Here is a 22,614-nt window from a genome sequence, read left to right on the forward strand (position 1 = left end):
ATTTGAACCTCGGACCGAACTACCAGTGTTCAGCGACTTTACCACTCGGCCGCTGGTGGGCTATTAGAATCCAATCTATATTCGAAAGGCTACCAGTGGCCTTAGTGGTAAAACCGTTGGACTTTGGTAGTTTAATTTAGTCTCGAATCTCTGCCATTCCGTGTTTTTTCCCATGTGTAACGTAAATAGAAGATAATTCCCCTTTAAAAGTCCTCCTTCCTCTTAGACAGCCTTCTATGCTTTTTTATAATGAAACAAGAGAACAATCTGCATTCGAAAATGAACCATTATTAGCCGAACATTAAACTGAAAGTTCGGAAAGGTAATTCACAGCGTTAAGTGAGTAGAAGAAAAAGTACGTTTTTAATCAATCGTTACATACAGTTTTAATATTCACGAATCAAGGAATCATTACTTCAAAGCTGATGAAAGTAACTTTTATTTGGCATTAATTTCAAATGAAAAAACTATCAAAGCTGGCATGCAGCACTTTACATTTAAATCAACGATAATTTTTTGCATTGAGAATCACTAACATTCTTTGACCGTTTTCCCTATTTGAATTTTTATTGTTTCAGATATGCTTTGCATCGCTGCTCATTATCAGTATGATTTTTAGCAGCGTGAATTGTCTTCGGAATCGCTCTAACTCAAGGAAACAGCCAGATTTTACTTTTGAGAGTGGATAAAATAGATTTTCGAGGACTTTGGCGTTCATATGCTATTCTTTGCATATGAGAGTGGTACAATACGTAAATATTTTGCAAATTTATAAAAGCTGAACGTATGGTTATAATGACATGAGGTTTTTCGTGTAAACGAACTGCTCAGAGGGAATTTATATTGACATATTCAATTCAAATTCCCACTGGTAGATGGCGCTGCAACGTAACAGCAATCTGAGTAAGCACTGAATATTCGGTACGGATTACTTTCCTTAGAGGTAAAATTAAGTTTTTGATACGTAACAAGTGCTAGTGAACAAATCAGCGGTGTGACACAAAAATTCTAAGAACCAATTCGCTGCCTAAATAAGCGATAAAATTACTTACTAAATAATCATACATTGTCTAAATAAATATTAAAATTCAATTCTAGCGTACAGTTCGCCGAATTAAAAATGTTTTAGAAACTGGTTCTACTGATCAGGCGCTGAATCTCATCACGCACTGCTAGGATCGTTGCTATCGATACGGTTCAGCATAATCGATTTGCCAAAAATAAGAACTAAGTAGTTACTCTCTTCTCTCAAATACTCCTTGTATGCTATTTATTTTTTTGACAAAGTGCATTCTCTTATATCTATTTGTTTGACTCGCATACATTTTGGAACCCTTAAAGGCATCTGGATGATCTTGTATGCACATCATAAAGTATGTATATATACGTTTATATCTCTTTCTATATACATTTTCGCTTATATCACACTAAATCTATTGTATCATATTACAATGAAAAAAGCACTTTGTTGTCGTAAACCGCCATTTCCCGGGTAAGGGGGGGGATTTCGAGCGCTTCGTTGTTACATGGACGCGGAGCTCGCCGATACGCATTCTATTTATGAGCCTGCGAACATAAACTAAGCAGCTTTTGAAAGGAAGTACAGTAACCTTTCTCTGTATCTCGTTTGATTAGCTGCTCCTCTTCAACCACAGTCTCATAAATAAAATACATGTAGGTGAGCTCTGCGTACGCATAATGATGCATACAGTTCAAAATTCACACGGGGAATGACGATTCACGCCAACAGAACGCTTTTACCTACCACTCATTAGCGTCATGTACCACCTCAACGCACCTTTTTCGCAGCCACATTCCACTAAAAAATCTGCTTATTTCTGTCCATTCTATCTACTTTTACATTTTTTAACCATCCCATATATCATATACAAGGTGTTTCAGCAAATCGGTTTCAAACTTTCAGGAGCGATAGTTTACTCCTAGACGATGGAAAACCACATAGCAATGCATTGTCGGAAACGCTTTCCTGATCCGGTAGTGACGACACAAAACATAAGAAAGGAAGGACACAAACAGTGTGAGAATAATGTTTATTATGCTTAGTGCAACGGAAACCAAGAAATAACAACAAAAACAGACGATTGCCATCAAAGAAGATGTTCGAAATTACGACCCGGACCGCATATCTTCCTTCTGCCGGAGATTTGAGGCCTGCATCACCATCCGGGGTCGTAATTTCGGACCCTGGACCGTCTTTAATGAGGATTGTTGACCGTTTTTATTCTTATTTGCTGGTTCTCTACTGTACTAAACATAATAAAACATGTTTTGTTCACTGTTCGCGTCTTTCTTTTTTTTTCTTTCTTTTTTTTTTTTTTTTTTTTTGTGTTTTGTTCGTCGCTATTGCGCTAAGAAAGCAAATAACATAGCAATGCATGGTCGGAAACGACCAAACGCTATGTGATTTTCCATCATCTAAGTGTACTCCATCTCTCCTGAAAATTTGTAACCGATTTGCTGAAACACCCTTTATATATAACATATACCAATTTAAAGTGGGTCGTTTCAAAATTAATTCGCATCATAAGATCTTATGTAGCGCTGCAATGCAGATACCTTTTTTTAATCACTAAATAAGATTTCGATTGAGAACCGAAACTTTCTAACTCCTCCCTAACTTCTTCTGAATGCGGCGTCACTTCTCGCTGTTTGTTTCATGCTTGCAACTTGCTGCTACCTGCTGCCTTCAAAAATATCTTTCACAAGTAATCGGTACCGATGTAAAATGTTCTTTGAGAATAAGGAGCCATTGCACCTTTTTTATTTATTTGGATTAATGAAAAATGCATGTCAACTATAAATAAAAACGAAATAATTGGATTCGTCCACGTTCGCAAGTTTGTTCGTCTTCGTGCATCTACTGTGCCACCAATATTTCCAAGTTATTACACATATGTGCGAGTGTGTGTATTGTCCATGCACGCCAATGTAAAGGCTGAATCCTTCCCCCTCGTATTGTAAATAGGAGGTAACGTCTTTTAGCAAGTCCTTAGGCAAATAGACCTCGTACATTTCGTCTTGATCGCTTACTAACCATCAAAACTAAACAGAACTGAAGGAAATTTTATCTTTGGTAAATAACGGCCAGAACACAGGGCATTATGAAAGCCGTCTTGTTAAAGAAATGTTCCACCTATTCCACCGATAATCATAAAATGTAAGAGATATGCATTTAATGTGGTATATAGTGACAATTAAAAACTAGAACTCGGATTTGCATGTTATGGCACGCGAGTTTGCTAGTAACGTAGCTCTGCTATGTAAAGTTCTTTTAGAAAGTTTTTGAAGATAGAAATTTTACTAAGAGTTCTCGGATATTTTCCCTTGATATAACTTAAATGTTTACATATGTATCAGATTTACAAAGAGCTACCGAATCGATGTACTATAACTAAATACTCCATTAATTAATCACACCTTTTTGGAAGTGTTCTAGCATTCCTAAATAACTGCTATTTCAAGTAACTTGCTGTCTTCAATAAACGTATTTTTTGTAGTAGTATTTAAGAAATGACTCTCAGTATTATCTTTATCAAACCCTTCAAAAATACCCATTTGTAGCTATTCTCAACTAAGTAGCTGTCCCCAACTAAATAACTGTCTTTTGCTTAGTTCAAACATTGCTGCCAGCTTTGGAAATTTATGAGCTTTAACTAACGTTTGTGCAGTGTAACATTAAAAAAGTATAAGTAAATTCCCGGAATTGAAATTTCGCAAGAACTAATGCTCATACAAAGGGTTTCGGAAATTAACTCGAGATGCTTTTGAAGATTTTCAGAACTTAAAATAAATTTTTTTAACTATAATTTACTTTAAAAGATATAAATGGAGTAAAGTGGAGCACAGTTATATTTGTAAAGGGTATGAGATATATTATCTCAAGGGAAAAAAATAACCAAAATATTTTTAAAATTATCAAAAAGATAACTTTCCTATAAAAGTTGTTTGTTTATCAGTTTTTGTTACGGAAGTTTGAAACTACGTCTTTGAAAAACGTGCTAAATAAAAGCAGTCTACTAACTAATGAATTTTTACTAAAACTTTAAAAAAAATTAGTTACATTTAGAGTTTTATGAATTAATTTCACAAAACATTATGAAATATGTAAAATGCTTCTTTATGATTATAACTATTAATGAAAAATCTTTTTATTTACCCAAGAGAAAAAAATCAACAATTTTTTTTTCAAAGATTTAAAGAAAAGAATATGTGCGATGGCGAACCTGGCAGTCTCCAGGAATCTCGATTTATAGGTTCGAGTTGAGCTTCGAAAAAGAAAAGGGTCAGTGCCCCTGGAGCTTTCATTTATACACGACAATAAGCTTTTCTTTTAATTTCTTTAATATTCCTTCATGCCTTTTGACTGTAAACTCATTAAATCTTTTAAATAATTAAAAAAACAGTAAAAGAGTATTGAAATATTTCTAGAAGATCTGCAATATTTAAAAAAAAAAAAAAAAAAAAAAAAAAAAAAAAAAACCTTTACGAGCAGACTAGGACGAAAGACACTAATGTCGTACTAATAGACTAGAAAAAGTGTGTAACCTGTAAGAAAATTAAAGGGTCGAAAGATTAATTGTTATTTCATATTACTTTGTTTATTAATTTTTAAAAAGTGCTTCGCAGAAATACAATTGGCAATTAATTTTACAAAGCAATATTAATTAGGTAAAGAAAAATAAAAGTATTTTATGACCAACCGGGAGGTCGTGTTAGAGAAAAAAGCTTTTCTGGATAGGATAGAAAAATATATTAGGGAAAAAAATAATTATTTCTTATGTTTCAAAAGCCTGCCCACAGCGTCGAAACTAGTGACTCCACGTATTTCGATTTATGTGGTCGAGATGCGTTTCGAGAAACAAAAGAATTAATGCCCCCCCCCGGGACTTCCCACGCTTGTACGTTTTTCTTTCACATTTCTTCGACAAAAAATATTTCAAATTTTTTCCTGCAGTTTTTTTTTAGCAGTAAAGTAATACCTATAATAAATTTCCCAATAAACACATTTTATGATCATCAGCACTAACAATATTGTTTACTTATAACATAGAAATAGAACAAAAATAATTATTTGAAAGATTTTAAAAAAACCTATCCAAACGTACAGACCTACGGGGATCTCAGTTTTGTTCGAGATGATGTTTGAAAACAAAAGGATTAATGTCCCTGAGGCTTTTAGCGTTGGAAGCTCTTATTTAAAATGTCTTCGAAAAATTAACTTTATTTCAGTTTTTTTTGTTTTTTTGTTTAAGAGTTTTTTTTTTAAGCAAATGTTTGAAAAATGTACTTTCAAATAATTTCCCAATAAATATACAAAAAGTGAAAGCGTTTTGGGAACATCAATATTAAAGAAAAAACATTTTCTTTAACATATAAAAAAAAATCTGATGTATACACCACATGACTTCCTTGTATTGGAATATTAAATTATACGCATTTTTTCTTGCATTTCATTTAAACTTATTGGATTGAATTAAATCTACTTCGCCGACAGCGCATAAACCACAATAGAATAAATGCATTCTTTAAAATACACTATTAAGTATTTGATTACATAGCGACACTCTGGCGCTAGATTCACTTAACAGTATTAATAATTATATAACAGTTAACTTATATAATAATTCTATAACGGAAACTAAGTTAACTGTTATATAATCCAATAATTATATAACAGTTAACTTATATATTTCGTTCATATTATAACTCATAATGCACAAAATTTATATCATTTAAAGAATAGGATTATCTAATCGTTGCCACATGTTCTATTCAAATACTATAATAAAGCTAGAATGATGTATAAAAGAAATTAAGCAAACAAAACAAAAACGAAACAGTTTTTCACAGACGATTGAGTATTTCTCATTTAATTAATTCAGTTCTCACTTCGCGAGAAGGCAAAAATACATAAAAACTCGAAATATCTATATTAAAAATTACGAAGTAAATCTTAAACGCTTATTTCCTCGAAAAAATTCCATAAAGGATTAAGCATGATTTAAATAATAAATGAAGGCGTTATCTTTGTTGTTGCGAAGTTAAGTTTCTCTAGATTGGCAACAAATCCACTAGTCTCCTGTTTCAAATGTAAACATCAGTGGCCGCCATTAAAAAAGGCTTAGCGGCAATTAAACAACTTTAAAATTGCTGATAATTCTAAAAATATTGCACACAGATTTACTAAAGGCATAAAATCCTTAACCGGAAGATAAAAAAAAAACATAATTCAATCATTTTTAAAGCAAAAAATGTACAATTTACCAACATATAAGAGTAAAGAAACTGAGATCACTGAGCCGGGTAACAGAGTGGATATATATATAAATATATTTATATACGTTTGGTGCGGCCGATTGCAACCAAAATACGAGGTGCACATCTGCATGTTATAGCAGTCCTAGCAAGAATACAGTGGGGAACGCCAGCCAATATTCTGAGAAGTTGGTATCGTACTATATCCGAGAGGATTATCTTGTATGGTGCAGCAATTTGGGAGAAAAATATCTCCTCACATATGAGTAAACTATTGCTCACAATTCAAAGAATGCAATTATTACTGATATGCAGAGGATACAGAACCACTTCTACAGCAGCACTTCAAGTGCTTGCTGGTATACCACCATTAGACTTACAAGCAGAACGGGAATCCCTATTGGCAAGAGTGCTGAGACTAGATGAGAATGCAACTTTATGGAATTAGAACTATTATCACACAGACTATGAAAAGCACAAACCAGTTCTTTTAGAGCACCCCGCAGACATAGACTTGTCCGATAGCATCTAACTTGTGTACGCATCTTCAAAAAAGAACAGCTTCAGCCTCTACACGGATGAATCCAAAACAGAGCGAGGCGCCGGTAGTGCATTTTGCGCTTTACAAGGGGAGACTTTTATTAAAACATGGAAAAGAAGACTAGATATTAGAAATACAGTCTTTCAGACAGAGGTTGCAGCGCTAAAAGCAGCAATTAAATTTGCAGTTTATTCACTTAGATTCAGAGCAACAATCTTCAGTGACTCGGCCTCTAGCCTGGCAGCGATTAGAGGAAATAAAAGCAGGAGCTCTTATGTTCAAGAGCTCAAAAAAATTCTTTTGCATTGCCCTCCCTCCTTACGTCCACACTTGGTCTGGGTCCCAGCTCATGTGGGCATCACAGGCAATGAAAAGGCAGATGAGCTTGCCAAATCGGCAGCAAATGATAAAAGCCTGAGAGAATATCCTGTGAAACTCCCAACCTCTTATCTCAAGAGAAGTACTCTTGAAAATTTATTATGCCAGTGGCAGGAAAGGTGGGACTCAGCACCCACGGGTAGAAGGACCTACTCTTTTTTTCCAAAAGTGGGAACTGTAGCAAAAGTCACGAACGGTGCACAGACCCACTTTTTTTCTGGACATGGACCATTCCCTACCTATTTAAAGAGGTTCCACTTAAGCGGAACAGAATTCTGTGAATGTGGAGAGGTAGGTGATCCAGATCACTATCTCTTCCATTGTGCATCCACCAAACCTTATCACCTGAGGAGACCAAGTGATTTATTTTGGCCACAATGGGCAGAAACAATCTGCAAGAATAGTATTGCTAAACGCAAATTGAATGAGGTATTAAAGTACTGTGCACAGAGACATGCAGGCATAAACAGAGCGAACACTTCAGAATAATTGACAATTACTGAACACATCTGTACCTTGTACGCTCACAATTAAAGGATCATCTTAGGGTAAAGACTTCCTTGTGAATGACATAACATTAGCTTTATTACCATTGCAGAACCTTGAACTGTTCAATGTTTGTGTGATTTAACCACATTGGTGTATAGATTCTTAATTTTTCATTGTACACATCTTTGTGACTTTTAGATTACCCTACAATTAATAAGTCTCATAACTGAAAGAATCATTAAAACGTACTGTAAAAATTACTAGTTATATAACTGTATCATTGTTGAATTGTTTCTATTCCATCATTGGCAGAATTATATTTATTTATTTACTCAGCATAGATGGAGGCATTACCTATTGTTACCAAAAAAAAAAAAAAAAAAGATTAAAAAAAAATTTTTTTTATTATTATTATTTTTTTTTTAAAGTTAGAGTACAGAATATAAATTGGATTATGCTTTATGCTTGAAATATCAATGTTTAAATCATGTTGTTGGTAGTTCCACTGTATTTGCTAACTAGGAATGGTTTTGAAAAGTGTATTGTAACCTAACCTTAGCATTTTTCATTTATAGTATTATCTTTGGGTACCTGCATCAATAATGAATAATAGTGTATGGTTTGATTAACATTGTATATTATTTCTTAATTTTGCAATAATATGGCTAACTAGTACAGTGTGAATTGTAATCAAGATATAGAGCTACTGTATTTACAGTAATTGTTCAGTATATCTGTATAAGTAGTAGTATGAGGTTATGCGACTTTAATGCTTTTATATTTTGTACATATATATAATAGAATCACAATGTAATGTACCCAATGTAAAATGCAATTCTAGCCGAGTTTGTACTTTTGTAGCTTATAGTACTAGAGTGTAAAGTTTCGTAGCCATTGTATTGTACTCGAAATTGTGCGATAGAAAAATGATCTAATATTATCGTATTATATTTATAACCAGGTTTACTATGTCTTGCATTTATATAGGATATTCTATGTCTTGCATTAATATAGTCTTCTATGTCTTGCATTTATATATGATATTGTTACAATGTATAGTACCCAGTGTAAAATGTAGTGTGGTCTAGTGTAAAACATTGAAGTAGTATTGTAGTGTAAAGGAATTATAGCAACATTGCCCATGTTAAAGTAGTGTAGTATAGTTAGCAGCGTAGTACTTGAGTTAACAACCAGGCAGTTATAGATACTAAAAACCTATGTAAAATAATGAGTGATTATGAAACCTAAGATTTTGAAATAATAAATGCTGTCGGATCAGCGAGTCATGATTAGACAGCATCTGCCAAGTGGAAACAAATACCGTAAGGCTTACTATAGTTAAGGGCGGCAGTCCACTTGAGCAGCGTTCAGCAGTAGTATATACAAAATTTCAACGTTCTGAGGCTACTCGTTTTTGAGTTATGCGAGATAACGTACGTATATACGTTCGTACAGACGCCACGAAAAATTCTCTTCAGAATTAATTTTAAAGCAGTTTTATAATTTTTTTGAAGGAAAAGAGTATTTTATTCTGTCCTTACGTACAGATATGACGCAAAAATATCGTTAAATTGCATTCGATAGCGGTAAAAATGGATATTTTCGTTGAAATATGCTGCCTGAAACTTTTCGCGATTACAATACTTCCTTTTTACTTCGTACAAGGAAGTAAAAAGAGTCAATAAAAAAATAGTTAAAAAAATTTTTAACTTCGCGGTCTCTGAAGATCTCTATTTACGTCCTCGAGATGAATTTCGAAATTAAAATGATTTATTTCATTGTAGCCTCCAAATTTTATTGAGCTTCTTTAGTTCTTCTTTGAAGCTTATTCAGAAAGATAATTTTAACTAAAAAATATATTTTGTTCAGTTCTTCTTTTAACAAATGTCTTAAACTGTACTTGTAATTAATTCCACAAAACGACAAAAAATAGAAAAACTAAAATCATTTCATGATCATTTTATAAGGTATTTCTCCCACTTCCCTAGCGTGCCTTCGTGGTGTAGTGGTTCAGCACGCTGGGCCGGTATTCCAGAGGTCCGTGGTTCGATTCCCGGCGAAGGCGATTGCATATTTTTCATCTTTTCTGTTTCCAATTAACCTAATGACTCTACAATTTATACTAATTGAAGATATTTTGCCTTTTTATTAAAAGGCAAAATATTTTTATTAAAAGGTTTTAAACTGCAAATACGCTTTTTAATAATTTTTATTAAAAAGCGTATTTGCAGTTTAAAACCTAGGAGGGGAACTCCTCGGGTCTCTATTCACATGTACGGGTGAGAATATGAAAACAGGTTAGCAACAGGGCTACAGATGATTGACGTTTTGCTGTATCTAGCTAACTGTTAAACAACCACCCCGATTAGGAAATTTCAGAGCTTAAACCTCGTGGCGGAGGTCAAGGGTCTCCCACTTCTGTTTACCTACTATCAGATAATTTCGTCTCGCCATATATTTTGAACATCTTTTTGCCGCACAGACACGTTTACAAACATACATTCTCTCTCTCTCTCTCTCTATATATATATATAGGGAAAGAGAGAACCAGATTCTTCTCAGTGCTATGTATAGCTCGTTCGGTTGACTATTTGAGGGAACATGTAGGGAAAAAGGAAACCACAATAAAGCATAATAATCTAAATTTTGATCACCAGATGAAAAGGTGACACATACAGAACAAAAAGCTCAAATGAAAACATAAAATATTAATTAATTATAACATTTGTTCAATGGATCATGCATTTGTACTAGTCACACGTTCAGAACTCATTTTATCATGTTCAACAGCAGAGCATAGGTTTTGAGGAATTGCAATAACATAGCGTGCTATGCTTGCTTTCAGGCCGAGTCCTCATGCTTCTGCATACGATCCTTCAGAAATCCATAAAACCAGAAGTCACAAAGATTGATGTCCGAAGAATAAGGAGGCCAAGCATTCGGAAGACTTCTCAAAATTTCCCAGTCACCTCCAAAGCGAGAACAAAGCAGTCAGCAGTCTCCCTTGACTTATCGAAAAATATAAAGGTGTTGCACCAACTTTTATGGAAACTGTTGTCTTCTAAATATATGTTCTAAATATTCTCGTCTGTAAGGTAGTACTGCCTTCCTGCTGCAACGGGTACTTGTGATGGGATTTTTAAAGTCTCCATGAGTGCTTTCCAAAGAAAAAGGAATGATTAAACTGTTCATGCACATGCAGAAGTTCTGAGTATTCTGAGTTCTGGGTTCATGCAGTCCAAATGCGGAAGTTTTTAGTACTAACTGCTCAGTCTAGGTCAAATTGCTTATTGTCACAATTACAAAATGTTCAAAAACCATATACCGTCAACGGCCATACTTCCCAAAAACCGATAAGCAAAATTATTGCTTTGATGAGGGTTTGAGAGTGCAGCTTTTACAGCATGTGGAGCTAGTATGGACACCACTCTAAAAATTACAGAACCTTTCGTACCGTAGACCGAAAGATCGGAAAATCATGTCATGCTGTTTGAGCACTTGTCGAAATATATTGGTAAAAAGGATGGTTTGTCAGGCTCAGCAACAGCTCTTTTCCACAGTTTCGTTTGAGATATGTTACCGTTCGTTTTTCTAATAGCACAACTAATTGCTCAGTCTTTTCAAATTTTAGTAATCATCATTTTTAAACCATTTTTCGATACAGGCTCTTTTCTCAAGTCTTTCAGGCAGCGATATTCTCCAATGCAGCTAAAGTAGGATAGCAATTTTGATAAAACAACTTGAAGAGTAAAGCTCGATATTTCTTCTCTAAAGATATGGTGAGGAGCGATTTTACGGCATTGGCAGCAGGCATTTTAAAGCGTTCCTGATTTACATAACATCCTTTCCACACTGCTCAAATAACGTCATCTAGTTGTTGAAATTTGAACTATTAAATTTTCTTGCAAGTTTCTCTTTCACATGAACTATATAACGTATATACCAAGTTTCATTGAAATACGGCAACTAGAATGAACGAGATAAGATATAGTAATTAGATAAGTATTAATTAAATAATTAATTAATTAGTAAATTTAATACTTGTTCGGCGTGTTATTTTATCTTAATTATGGGAATCATTATTCATATCGGTATGCATTTGTTATTGGTGTTCATTGATACCTATGGACACACGGACTTTATATCAGTACAAGCAATGAATTACCAAACTACATAATGCAGTATAACTTGTCTTTGTAAATTATGTCAACATATTTCGATGACTAATTTGTACGGAAATGGGTTATTGAAGTTAATAATAGATGTAACGAAATGATTGATTCCTTGTGAACATATGGTCATTTTTGTAACTCGGCTGGGCCCACCAGCGGCCGAGCGGTAAAATCGCTGAACACTGGTAGTTCGGTCCGAGGTTCGAATCCCGCGAACGGGCTGGCTGCATGGGCGTTTTCGTGGTTTTCCCGATGCGTAACGTGTATACGAGCCAGTTTCCCTTAGAAAGTCCTCCACGAAGGCATCCCTCCTCTTAGGCAGATAGCCCTCGAGGCTTTGCCATAATCACACACACAGGTAAATGTAACTCGGCTGCTATTCAGTGTGACACGCGTAAATATATCACACATATATTTCATTTCAGAACTTCTTTAACAGAAGATACTTTTTTCCTACCAATTGATTTTTAAATACTTTTCCCCTCCGAGACTCCTTGATCTTCTAGCAAAGAAATTAAATTTCTCTGTGCCGCTAAAATTCTCTTGCTGTCATACCAAAGCAGTTAGAAAAAAAAAAGTGTTGAGCAATTTTAAATGCCTTTTCAAAGCAAAAAACTTCATAAATATTCAAAGCAAGTAAATAAATTCTGATCATTAAGGACTCTTTAAACATAGAGCTTAACGTAAAAAAATGAAAAAATATAATATTTCTGCGCCCTTCTGTAAGATTCAAATAAAATAAAAAGCAAACTGGCAAAAACACAGAAAAAATGCTTTAAATACTTTAAAAAAAAATAATAAAAGGTTTATTTTACAATAACAAATGTCTCAAGAGTGCACCCTTAAAAATAAGAACTTCATATTTTATTTTGTTAAGTTTATTTTCTTATTTTATTTTGTTTGCTTTCATTTAATGAATTTGCTTCGCTTAGAGAGGCGCATTGTTTAATTTTACGGTAAAAGATCTTATTGCTTTTAAATGCTCTGTTATTTAAAGTGTGATTAATAATAAGCACATGCATTTTCGTGCGATAAGCTTTTTTCTAGTTGTATCTCTTATGTATGCAACGTGCTGATGTACGCACAAATTATTCTGTTTTTCAAATAGGTTTATTTTCGAGATGGTAGTACAGTCAAAGTTAGGCAAAAATGCCTTGGATTCCCTCCCTTGTTTTTAAATTTACTACAGTTCAATATAATATTTCCTTTGTAAATTTTGTAATCGCTTTTTCTAGAATATAATTTTAAGATTTTCATCTTGGGTTTCCTACTATTAGTTCTTTTATTTTATGTTAATTTTATTTATTTTGCCCTCTTCCCGTACCTGTTTTTTTATGATTGATGTCTTTATATTTTCAGTGTTTTATTTGGAGTTTACCAGAAATCGCTGTTTTAGGGCTGATTATCCTCCATGTGTTACGTGTATACGAGTCAGTTTCCCTTACAAATTTCTCCACGAAGGTATCCCTCCCCTTAGGCAGATATGCCTTCGAGGGCTTTGCCGTAATTAAAATAAACCAAAGCAATAATGCGGTTGTTAATTTTCCAAGATTATCTTTAGAAATGGCACATAAGAAAAATGTGAATAAATAAGTAAATTAAGTACTTGTTCCCGGCTAATGAAAGCTACGACGCGGGGTCTCAACTGAACAGCCCCGATATCAGGAACGGGGTGGGCAAGCCTGTCAAACGCCACCATGGTGACAGAATGAACGCATTTGCAGAGGTCCAATGTCACACACTCCCAGGATCAACGGACTTCATAAAAATCCTCCTAAATCCATCGCTGAATTGGTCAATCGGAGTCACCATTCCATCGACCAGAGACCACAGCTGGGTGAAGATTTTTGTACGAAGATCTGACTGATAGTTAAAAATGCTGCCTAGCAAAACGCGGATGGCCCGGCTTCCATGCTTTACGCAGAATACAGAGGACAACGGTACCAGCCACTAGGACTGGACGCTATTCCGCTACTCATATTCAAGTTTGGAGACTTAAAGCTACTAGACTTGTGAAAAGTTGGGATAGTGTCCTTCCTCCACAGGTCCTTGGGAAACGCAAGGCTCGTGTTTTTATCTCCCGGTGCCGAGACTGCCAAGGTATAGATTCGAGCCAGTCCAGTCACCACTGAATCTCCACCAAAATGACATTTTGATTTCATCTTTTGTTATGTCCTCATTACCATGTTACCGTGCTAGAAACTTTAGAACTTCTAATTTAAACTTCTCCTCGCTAAATAAAATTTACCACAACAACATTACCTAATTAATCCCAATTTTGCCTAATTCATAGGATAACAGGATAATTTTATGCGAGTATTCTATGTGGTTTAGTAAGAGATGGTTTAAAAATAGCTGACAGATTTGACATGTGTAACACATTTAGTGTCCAAAGGGATTGGCAGATAATTACTTTCGAGCAGAATAATCGTTGCTTAAAATTCTTATGCGTTACAAACTTTGGCTTCTCAACTAACAACGAAATTTATTTGATTCATTTTCTAGAAGTTTTTAAAGTTTGCTAGACAAAGAATTTTCCTCCTCCATTTTCTGTTGACATAAAAGGCCAACTTCAGGACACTGAGGGAGACATTTTTTTCTCAAGACACCTCAAAACATTTTCACGACATTGCGTTTAATTTGTTAGTGCGAATTTTGGATTCGTCCCGTCTCTAATTAAATTATATATTTTTAAATGTGGTATGTAATAAGATAATAAATTTGGATATTAGAATATGATAAATTTTCTCTGTTAATCATAGAAGAAAAATATTCAAATATTTCGTATGGAAAATAATATTAAAAGAGTTTAATAATATTAAAAATGTTGCAAGAATATTAAAACAGTAGATCTAAAACTCTAATTCAAAAGTTGAATTAAAATTCGATTGATTGAGATTGCCATATATATGGGTTTTCTAATTTATTTTGTGGCACAATGTATACCACTTGTACATTTCTCAGTTTATTAGGGTTTCATTTGCTTCGAAAATAATATACAGCCATCCGTGGCTGAATGGACAACACGGCTGAATATTGGTAGTTCATCCAGAACTCATTTCTGACAAATGAACTAGCTTCTTTGTTTTTTTGTGATTTCGTGGTATATCCTGTTGTACAACGTTGTTTGCAAATAGTTCGGGGGCAAAAACATCTTCTGATGGTTGGAAACTTTCAGTTGCTACACTAATATGCAAAATTTAAGAGGAGAAAAAAGAAAATTTAACATTACTTGCGTAATGCTAAAGGTAATTTACATTCGTCAGAATTGCATACTACATATTTGTATGCGAAATATACATATTATTCCAAAAAGGAGTAATGGCATTTAACTTATTCTGAGTAGAAAATAACCAGCACAAATGTTCGCGCAAGAAAATGCAGAGTATTTTTATGGAGCGAATTAGATTATAGGAGTAACAGTCGCTTCCTCCAGAAGAGCTAACTTTAGATCCGAGAGGCTTTGGAGAATTGGCTAGCGTGCTCCAAGTCGTCGTCCTAAGACCTTTACAAAAATCTTTAGTAGGACTGAGTTTCATAATATGAGCTGGAGAATATAACCCAACAATCATCATGTTCAAGTATTTCCATCCATCAGAGGGGCCAAGCTCGGATATTTAAAGAAAGTTTCTTCATTCAAAAAACCTATGTGTTTGCGTGTACCAGAAACTCTTTAATTGAGAAGGCTGTACTCGTTGTATACAACATCATACAACATCAGTATGTTGCATACAACATCAGTATGTTGCATACAACATCAGTATGTTGCATACAACATCAGTAACTTCAAATCAGCAAACATTATTACTTTAATAAAATGTTTAATTAAAAAGTTTTTGTTTAATACAACTTCCCAAGTTATCGTTTCACTTTTCTCACCAGTATATTTACATCGATAGTTAAAATCGTTCTACAGTGCAGACATAAATTAATCACAGTAAAATTAGTGTCTTAATCGGGCTCAAGTATAAGGTTAATCAATGAAGGGAAAACATTTCGAGGGCTGTCTGCTGAAAGCTCGATTTTGATTCCTGTAGCGAAGAAATTGCTCAAACCTAGACTTTATTAGAGTTTAGTTGAAGAAGAATCTCAGCGTTAAAAAGAATAGCTTTAATTGAGATGTTAATTTATTTATGAATATTTCCTAAACGCCGTACGAAAGTAAAAATGAAATAGAAATAAGAAAACAACTCACATAAACAGTTATCTAGTATTATACAGAGTGCTTTATTTAATTAACAGCTAATATGTGAAAACATTAATTGAAAATAGGTAACGTAACGCACTACCTGAACCTCTTCATTTGAAGTCAGAAAGCACATTTTTACCGCCTCCAGTCAAAAAGTATTAAAATCTCTGGTTCTAACGGCATTAATATGAAGATACGCATGTGTGTGTGTGTGAAAGGTGGGGGAAAATACGAATATAGGGCTTTACTTTCTTAAATATACTAAATGATGACTCTAAATTTATGTACTTCCATTTAGGATGTCTCCTCAAACAAGGTTGGTGAATTTATGAAAATAATTTTAAAGCTATGAGTCTGACGGTTCTCTAATTAAAATATTCTAAACTTTTGTTTAGTTATCGTGTAGAATTTTAAACAGGAATTCTTGTTTTCTAATTTGCTAATGGTTAAATAGTAAAAGTCGAAATTAAATAGGCAAATATATTACGCTGTGCTAAGTAATTGTTTGTTTCCTATTTAAACTTAATTTTAAATAGGAAGAAGTAGCTGTAACGGATAAAATTTTATACTTGCCAGAGGAACGGCTTGAAGGAAAGCCTTTGCTTGAGGGGGTTTCCAAATTTGTGGATCTGAGTAAAACATCCATCCTTGAATCATCCTGCAAAAGTATGAAAATGTCTTATGGGTAAAAAAATATTTATATGATAAAAATGTCTTTTATAGAGAGAAATTACCAAGAAGTGTTATAATAAACAGAAAAAGGTATTTTCTGCCTCCTTTCCGCATGCCTTCGTGGCGTAATTGGAAGCATACTCGACGCGAATTCGAGGGGTCCAAGGTTCGAGTCCTTGCGAGGGCACTGCACATTTTTCACGTCTCTTCCTTCAAGATAACCTAATGACTCTACAGTGTGATTAATGCCGAGCTTGTTTCTTAAAATCACAATATAAATGTCGCCAGTTGCAGCTAAGTAATTGATTATCCTCTTTCCTTCATAAGAAGTATGTAAAAATTACACGAAAAAGCAATAAACTTCGTGCTTTAGAAGAAAAGCACTGCATTTCATTTCAGTTCAGTAACCACTTTATTTCAGTTTAGCTTGTTTCGCTTCATGAAAATGCTAATAAAGTTTGGCGAACTATAATCTCAAACTAGAAGGAGAAAATTAGCGCTTTTTAGCGAAGACGGCAGGGATTACGATTGCAGGGAGGGGCTGGCACCTGCCTCGAAGTACCTATTTTAAAGTAATAGACTATAGTAAAGAAGAAATTAAACTACGAATTACTTTGTTGTAACTTGATAATTATAAATAACTCCTGTACGAAATGTAAGTTCGATTGTATTACGAAATGTATACAATCGAACCGTACGAAATGTATTACGAAATGTAAGTTCGATTAGTTCTGGGTTCAATTCTGCTTCATAAAAGTTTAATTTATTAAATTTTTTGAAAAATAAAAAGCTTGTTTAAATTACTTATCTTATTCTTCTTCTCGGTTAATGTTACTGTAGTAATGTATTTAACCCATTTTATGTTGATTTGTAAGGCTTAAGTTTCCTGAGCGAACAAAATATTATTTCCCCCGCTCTTTTAAAGCTGCAGACGCAAGAGTTGGTTAATAAATCAATGTTTCTTAATTTTCAAGTTGTATTGCAGTTATTTTGGTTTGGAGCAAACACTCAGTGAAAGGCACAAGTAAAAATGCAAGGATTTATTAATCCGTTATCCTGTCACAGTGGTAGTTCAGTATACGTCATACCAAATGAATTTTTCCAATAAGAAATAAGAAATATAGAAAATAATTAATCTTTTCTTACAAAAAAACCTATCATTGTCGTTATAACACAACAGTTCAATACTAAATTGCAGTGGGAGAAATATATATTGCAAGTAAATGAAACACTGCGCATAATACTGTACATAAATGTTTTTCTGCTATTCAGATCGAAAAGCAATTTTTCAACATATTCTAACGTCTCTGATTTTTGTTTGGTAATCGATTTCCCCCTCCCCCTTCGTAACGTTGGCTTATTTAATAGGGTCTTTTATTTTCAGAATCGTAGACAGCATTGAACTCGGCATACGGTATGCAATAGCTCGAATACGCATGCCAGTCGAATAGCATACAAGTCTCGAATACGCATGCCATCTTTATACTTTTCAGCAATCTCTTTTTTCCCCCTCCATGAGGATCCTAACATTCCTCTTCGTTGCCTGGATCTTCTTCCTATCTTTCGTAAAACTCATTGTTAATGAATGTACAAAAAATTCATTCAAAAAATACAACACCACTTAAAAATTCAGAGTTATAGTCCGGTCTATTTACTGAATTGTAGTAACAGGAGCACTGACTCTCACAGGCAGTCGAGCATTGTCTTGAAAGAGATAAAAAAGTGTAGTGCGCGCAGTCGTGTTTCATTAAACTCGAATTGTAGTATTCGAAACCAATATCGTACACCAAACAAATGTTTTCGAGTCCAGACAGAACGTATACGAAGTTGGACGTATTTCAAAGCGGGCGTATACTGAAGCACTACTATATTTTTATCTTTACCGTCACATCTACTTTCGCCATAATGCAAAAGAAATAAAGGAAAGAAGAACAGATCTCCTTCAAGTTAATGAGAACGTTCTGAAGCGACCTCTACATCTTCCTCCGTACTATCTATGCCCAGCTCTTAGATTACCTGCTTTTGTTAACCGTGTTTGCTAGCATGATTAGAGGGCTTGCAATGCTCTCCTTTGTGAGCTTCATACTTTAATCACTTAAGTTTTACGTTAAGTCTCGCAAGCAGCGGTGACTATGTTATAATACACGAGCTGTATATTGAATGAGCTGTGTATTGTAGGCATGAGTTTGAAGTTCTAATAAAAGTTTTATTTTAAACCTTTTTCTGAGTTCATAGGTATTATTTTTACAAGAAATTTAGGATGGGACGATAAGTCGCTTGTCTTTCTGTACGGAGCCAGAGTTTAGTTTTGAAGTAACTGATTCCGTGCAAAGATAGAAAGACATTTAAGATATTTTAGAAGCAGGTCACATGAAAAATAAGCTTTGCCCTCCAGGGAATTCAAACCACGGATCTTTCAGTTGTTAGATGGACGGGCTTCCACCTAGGCCACGAGTGCACGGAATGCAATGATTCCTTATAAAGTGATTTTTTAGAGATGAAGTTAATTGAAAGTATAAGTTATCCTTTGAAATCTGTAAATTAAAAGTTTGGAAATGAATCAATTATAGTATTAAATTCACCCTTTTTTAATTACATAAAAACAAACTTCTAAGAAAATAACATTTCTTTACATTAAATTCTATATAATTACGTTAAAATTGTATATTATCTAAAAGCATATATTTAACTAATTTTCCCATAGAAATGTTTCAGCAATTTTTCTTTAAAAATTTACTGTGAGGTTAATAAAGATCTCTTTTCTGAATACTTGTGAATTTGATTCTTTGTCTTAAAACATTAAAAGCTGTTCCTTTTTATTTCAGATTAAGTAATAATTTAATTTTTTAATTTACATAACTATTTAATTTTTAATTTACTAACTTTTGAGGACAACTATTTTAAAGAAATAACTTTTGTTATATTCATCTTAAAAGAAAGAACGGTTATTTATAGATGCACACATTATTGTTACCAATGAAAGAGCACTTTAACTTAATATTGTAACCTTTTCTCGCCACGGGGAACATTAAATTCATAAATGTAGTGCAGCCTTAACATGCACTATATTCTGAATATAGTGTACGTCAAAGTAGCATTACATGCTTGAATTTAAAAGTGCCGTACACTTTTACTACTTTCGTAAGTGTGCGGATATTATTGTGGTGGGACAGATATGATTATCTCTTTGCAACACTCCAGCTACAAAAAATACTTTTAGTTAACTACGTTCTTAACTTTGGAAGTTATAGTACAAAGGACAAGTTTCACCACTATCTTAGATGACCCATGACAGAACAAACAGACGTTACAATGTTTATCATTGTTTATTAGAATGATAACACATTAATGAATGGCGTAATCTGTATAGTCTTTAAGTGGCCCTTTGCCCCATTAAAGCTTAACCGGCGTCATCAATGTTTCGTGCGTCTTAAAAACCATCGAAATCATTAATCCTCAGGTCATCTTGTTCTACAGTTGAAAAACTAAAAAAAATGCCAGGTTTGTTTCGTTTTAAAGCTATAGTAATCATTAACGCTTTAACTGTTTATAAATCCCTCTGAATTACATTTATTTTTCAGTGATACTAAATTGCATTAATATTCATTATTTTCTTGCGTCTTTAAATTCATGAGAAGCCTTTAACAAAAAATACCGTTTAACAAAAATATTGCGAAATAGTATCAAAACTCAACATACATTTCCTTTAATACAATTTCGGCCTAAAATGCAATTATAATGATTTCAGTGTTCTTTTAAATTTGATTCTGGAGACCCTTACAAATTGCCAATATTACTTTTTAAACGAAACAGGATATAATTTTGAAATTTTATGTACAATAGGAAGTGTCTTCAATTATGGCAAAGCACACTAGGGCTATCTGCCTAAGGGGAGGGATGCCTTTCGTGGAGGACTTTCTAAGGGAAACTGGCTCGTATACACGTTACACATGGGGAAAACCACGAAAACGCCCATGCAATCAGCCCGTTCGCGGGATTCGAACCTCGGACCGAACTACCAGTGTTCAGCGATTTTAACGCTCGGCCGCTGGTGGGCCATTGAAATACAGCTGCAAAAAGACTAAGATGAGAAATTTCAAAGATATAAGTAAGAAACAAGATCATAAAGTTTCATACAATCAACTTGATCTGAGTTTGAAATCTGTTTTAAAGAAAGTATTGAGATTTTCATGACATAAAAAACTAAATTCTGAAAGAGAATATCTAAAAATAAAGATTTTTTAAATAAATAAAGAATAAAGAAGATTTCCAAAATTAAATTTTGTTCTTAGAAGAATTAAATAGTAAAACTATTTGAAACTAGACAAAAAAGCAACCTTAGATGGTGTGCATTTTAAATAAAACTCTAGAGCGTGATCAGATATAGATAGGTCTTTTTTTAGAAGGAGGAAAAAAATGATTTCAAGATGTAGGAAAGGCGAAAAGCATTTTATACGGAAATCAATGACCGGAACAAAGCGAAGAGGAGCGTAGTACCATCTGCCAAGGAAAATATTGATGAAACTTGATAAAGTTAAAAAATTAAACTTTGAAACGTTGGGAAAAAAACTGGATTGGAATTAATGTCACTGATTAAAGAAGGTAAATATTTGTAACCCAAAAAGATTAATACACGAGCTGTATATTGAAGAAATTAAAGAAATCTATCTATCATCAAATGAGAAAATATTAAAAGATTAAAGAAATCTATCTATCATCAAATGAAGAAATATTGTACGTAATTTTCACAAAGTCTAAACTGTGATTTAGTGCTCAACTATGATTACCGTTGCAGGAAAATTTTAACTATTTTAGTTTGGCTCATATGTGTCAAACCCCGCCGGCAAGAAAGGCTTATAAAAGTTCATTACAAGTAAAAAAAAACTTTTCAACATATAATATTTGTTATTTAATTGACATGATGAAAAGATAGGTATTAATACTATTATGACAGATTTGTTAAAAGAAATAATAGAAAAATACACGAATTTTCAAAATTTATAGTTCTTCCGAATAGATCCTTACAGCAATAATTTTGATAGATTTTTAGAACAAAGTAAACATCGATGTAAATAAATTTACCTTTAAAGTTTTATAAAACTGATAATAACTGACATAAATTCAGTTGGTGTTGGTGTATTTAATTATGGCAAAGCACACGAGGGCTATCTGCCTAAGGGGAGGGATGCCTTTCGTGGAGGACTTTCTAAGGGAAACTGGCTCGTATACACGTTACACATGAGGAAAACCACGAAAACGCCCATGCAGCCAGCCCGTTCGGGGGATTCGAACCTCGGACCGAACTACCAGTGTTCAGCGACTTTACCGCTCGGTCGCTGGTGGGCGACATAAATTCAGAAGCTCTGTCAACAGCAAGAACTTATGGGCCAATTTAGCTAGTCATTCATCAACAGAAATGTTATCGAAAATCCATTCTTTTTGCTTCCACCATTTTTATCCAGATATCTGTAAATGCGAAGTAAGGGGACAATAATCCTCAGTTACGTGATGGTTTATTTATCAGCTGCAGTTACTTAACTTCTACTAAAGCGTTGTAGCTGCTTCCAAAATTCTATAATGTAAATGTTATAGAGGCGTTTTATAATAGTTGACACTTTTGCACTGATGAGGGGGCGGCCAGTCAACTGGGGGTAAGCATATCGCTTGTTGAGTATTTTACCTTCGTTCGGTGGAGAATTCCCAGGAGGCGGATCCGACGATCTCCTATTCCTCTTCCTTTACTATCAACCTCTCAAGAGGATTTTCGGCTCAGCAGTATTTTAGGTTTCTCTATGCTGCAAACACTTACAAACATCCCCACCTCCTCCAGGATCAGCCCCCGGGTCCAAGGCTAAGGCAGCCGTCTTCCCTACTACCAGGCCAACAGGACAGTAAGC

The 22,614-nt window shown here is 34.1% G+C and overlaps 1 protein-coding gene across 4 annotated transcripts in view; it reads right to left on the bottom strand.

The window, feature by feature from the left end:
• Positions 1–22,614, bottom strand: part of Naglu (N-acetyl-alpha-glucosaminidase) — a 181,289-nt gene that overhangs the window by 49,454 nt on the left and 109,221 nt on the right. For all 4 annotated transcript variants that reach the window (XM_035365645.2, XM_085809538.1, XM_085809537.1 and 1 more), the window contains one exon: positions 16,619–16,703. In XM_035365645.2, coding sequence (XP_035221536.2) covers positions 16,619–16,703 — 85 coding nt within the window. The remainder of the gene's footprint in view (positions 1–16,618; positions 16,704–22,614) is intronic.

This window comes from Stegodyphus dumicola, chromosome X2 (genome assembly GCF_044657685.1).
Source record: "Stegodyphus dumicola isolate Sdum_Otavi_A_Nest chromosome X2, ASM4465768v1".
Taxonomy (NCBI): Eukaryota; Metazoa; Arthropoda; class Arachnida; order Araneae; family Eresidae; genus Stegodyphus; species Stegodyphus dumicola.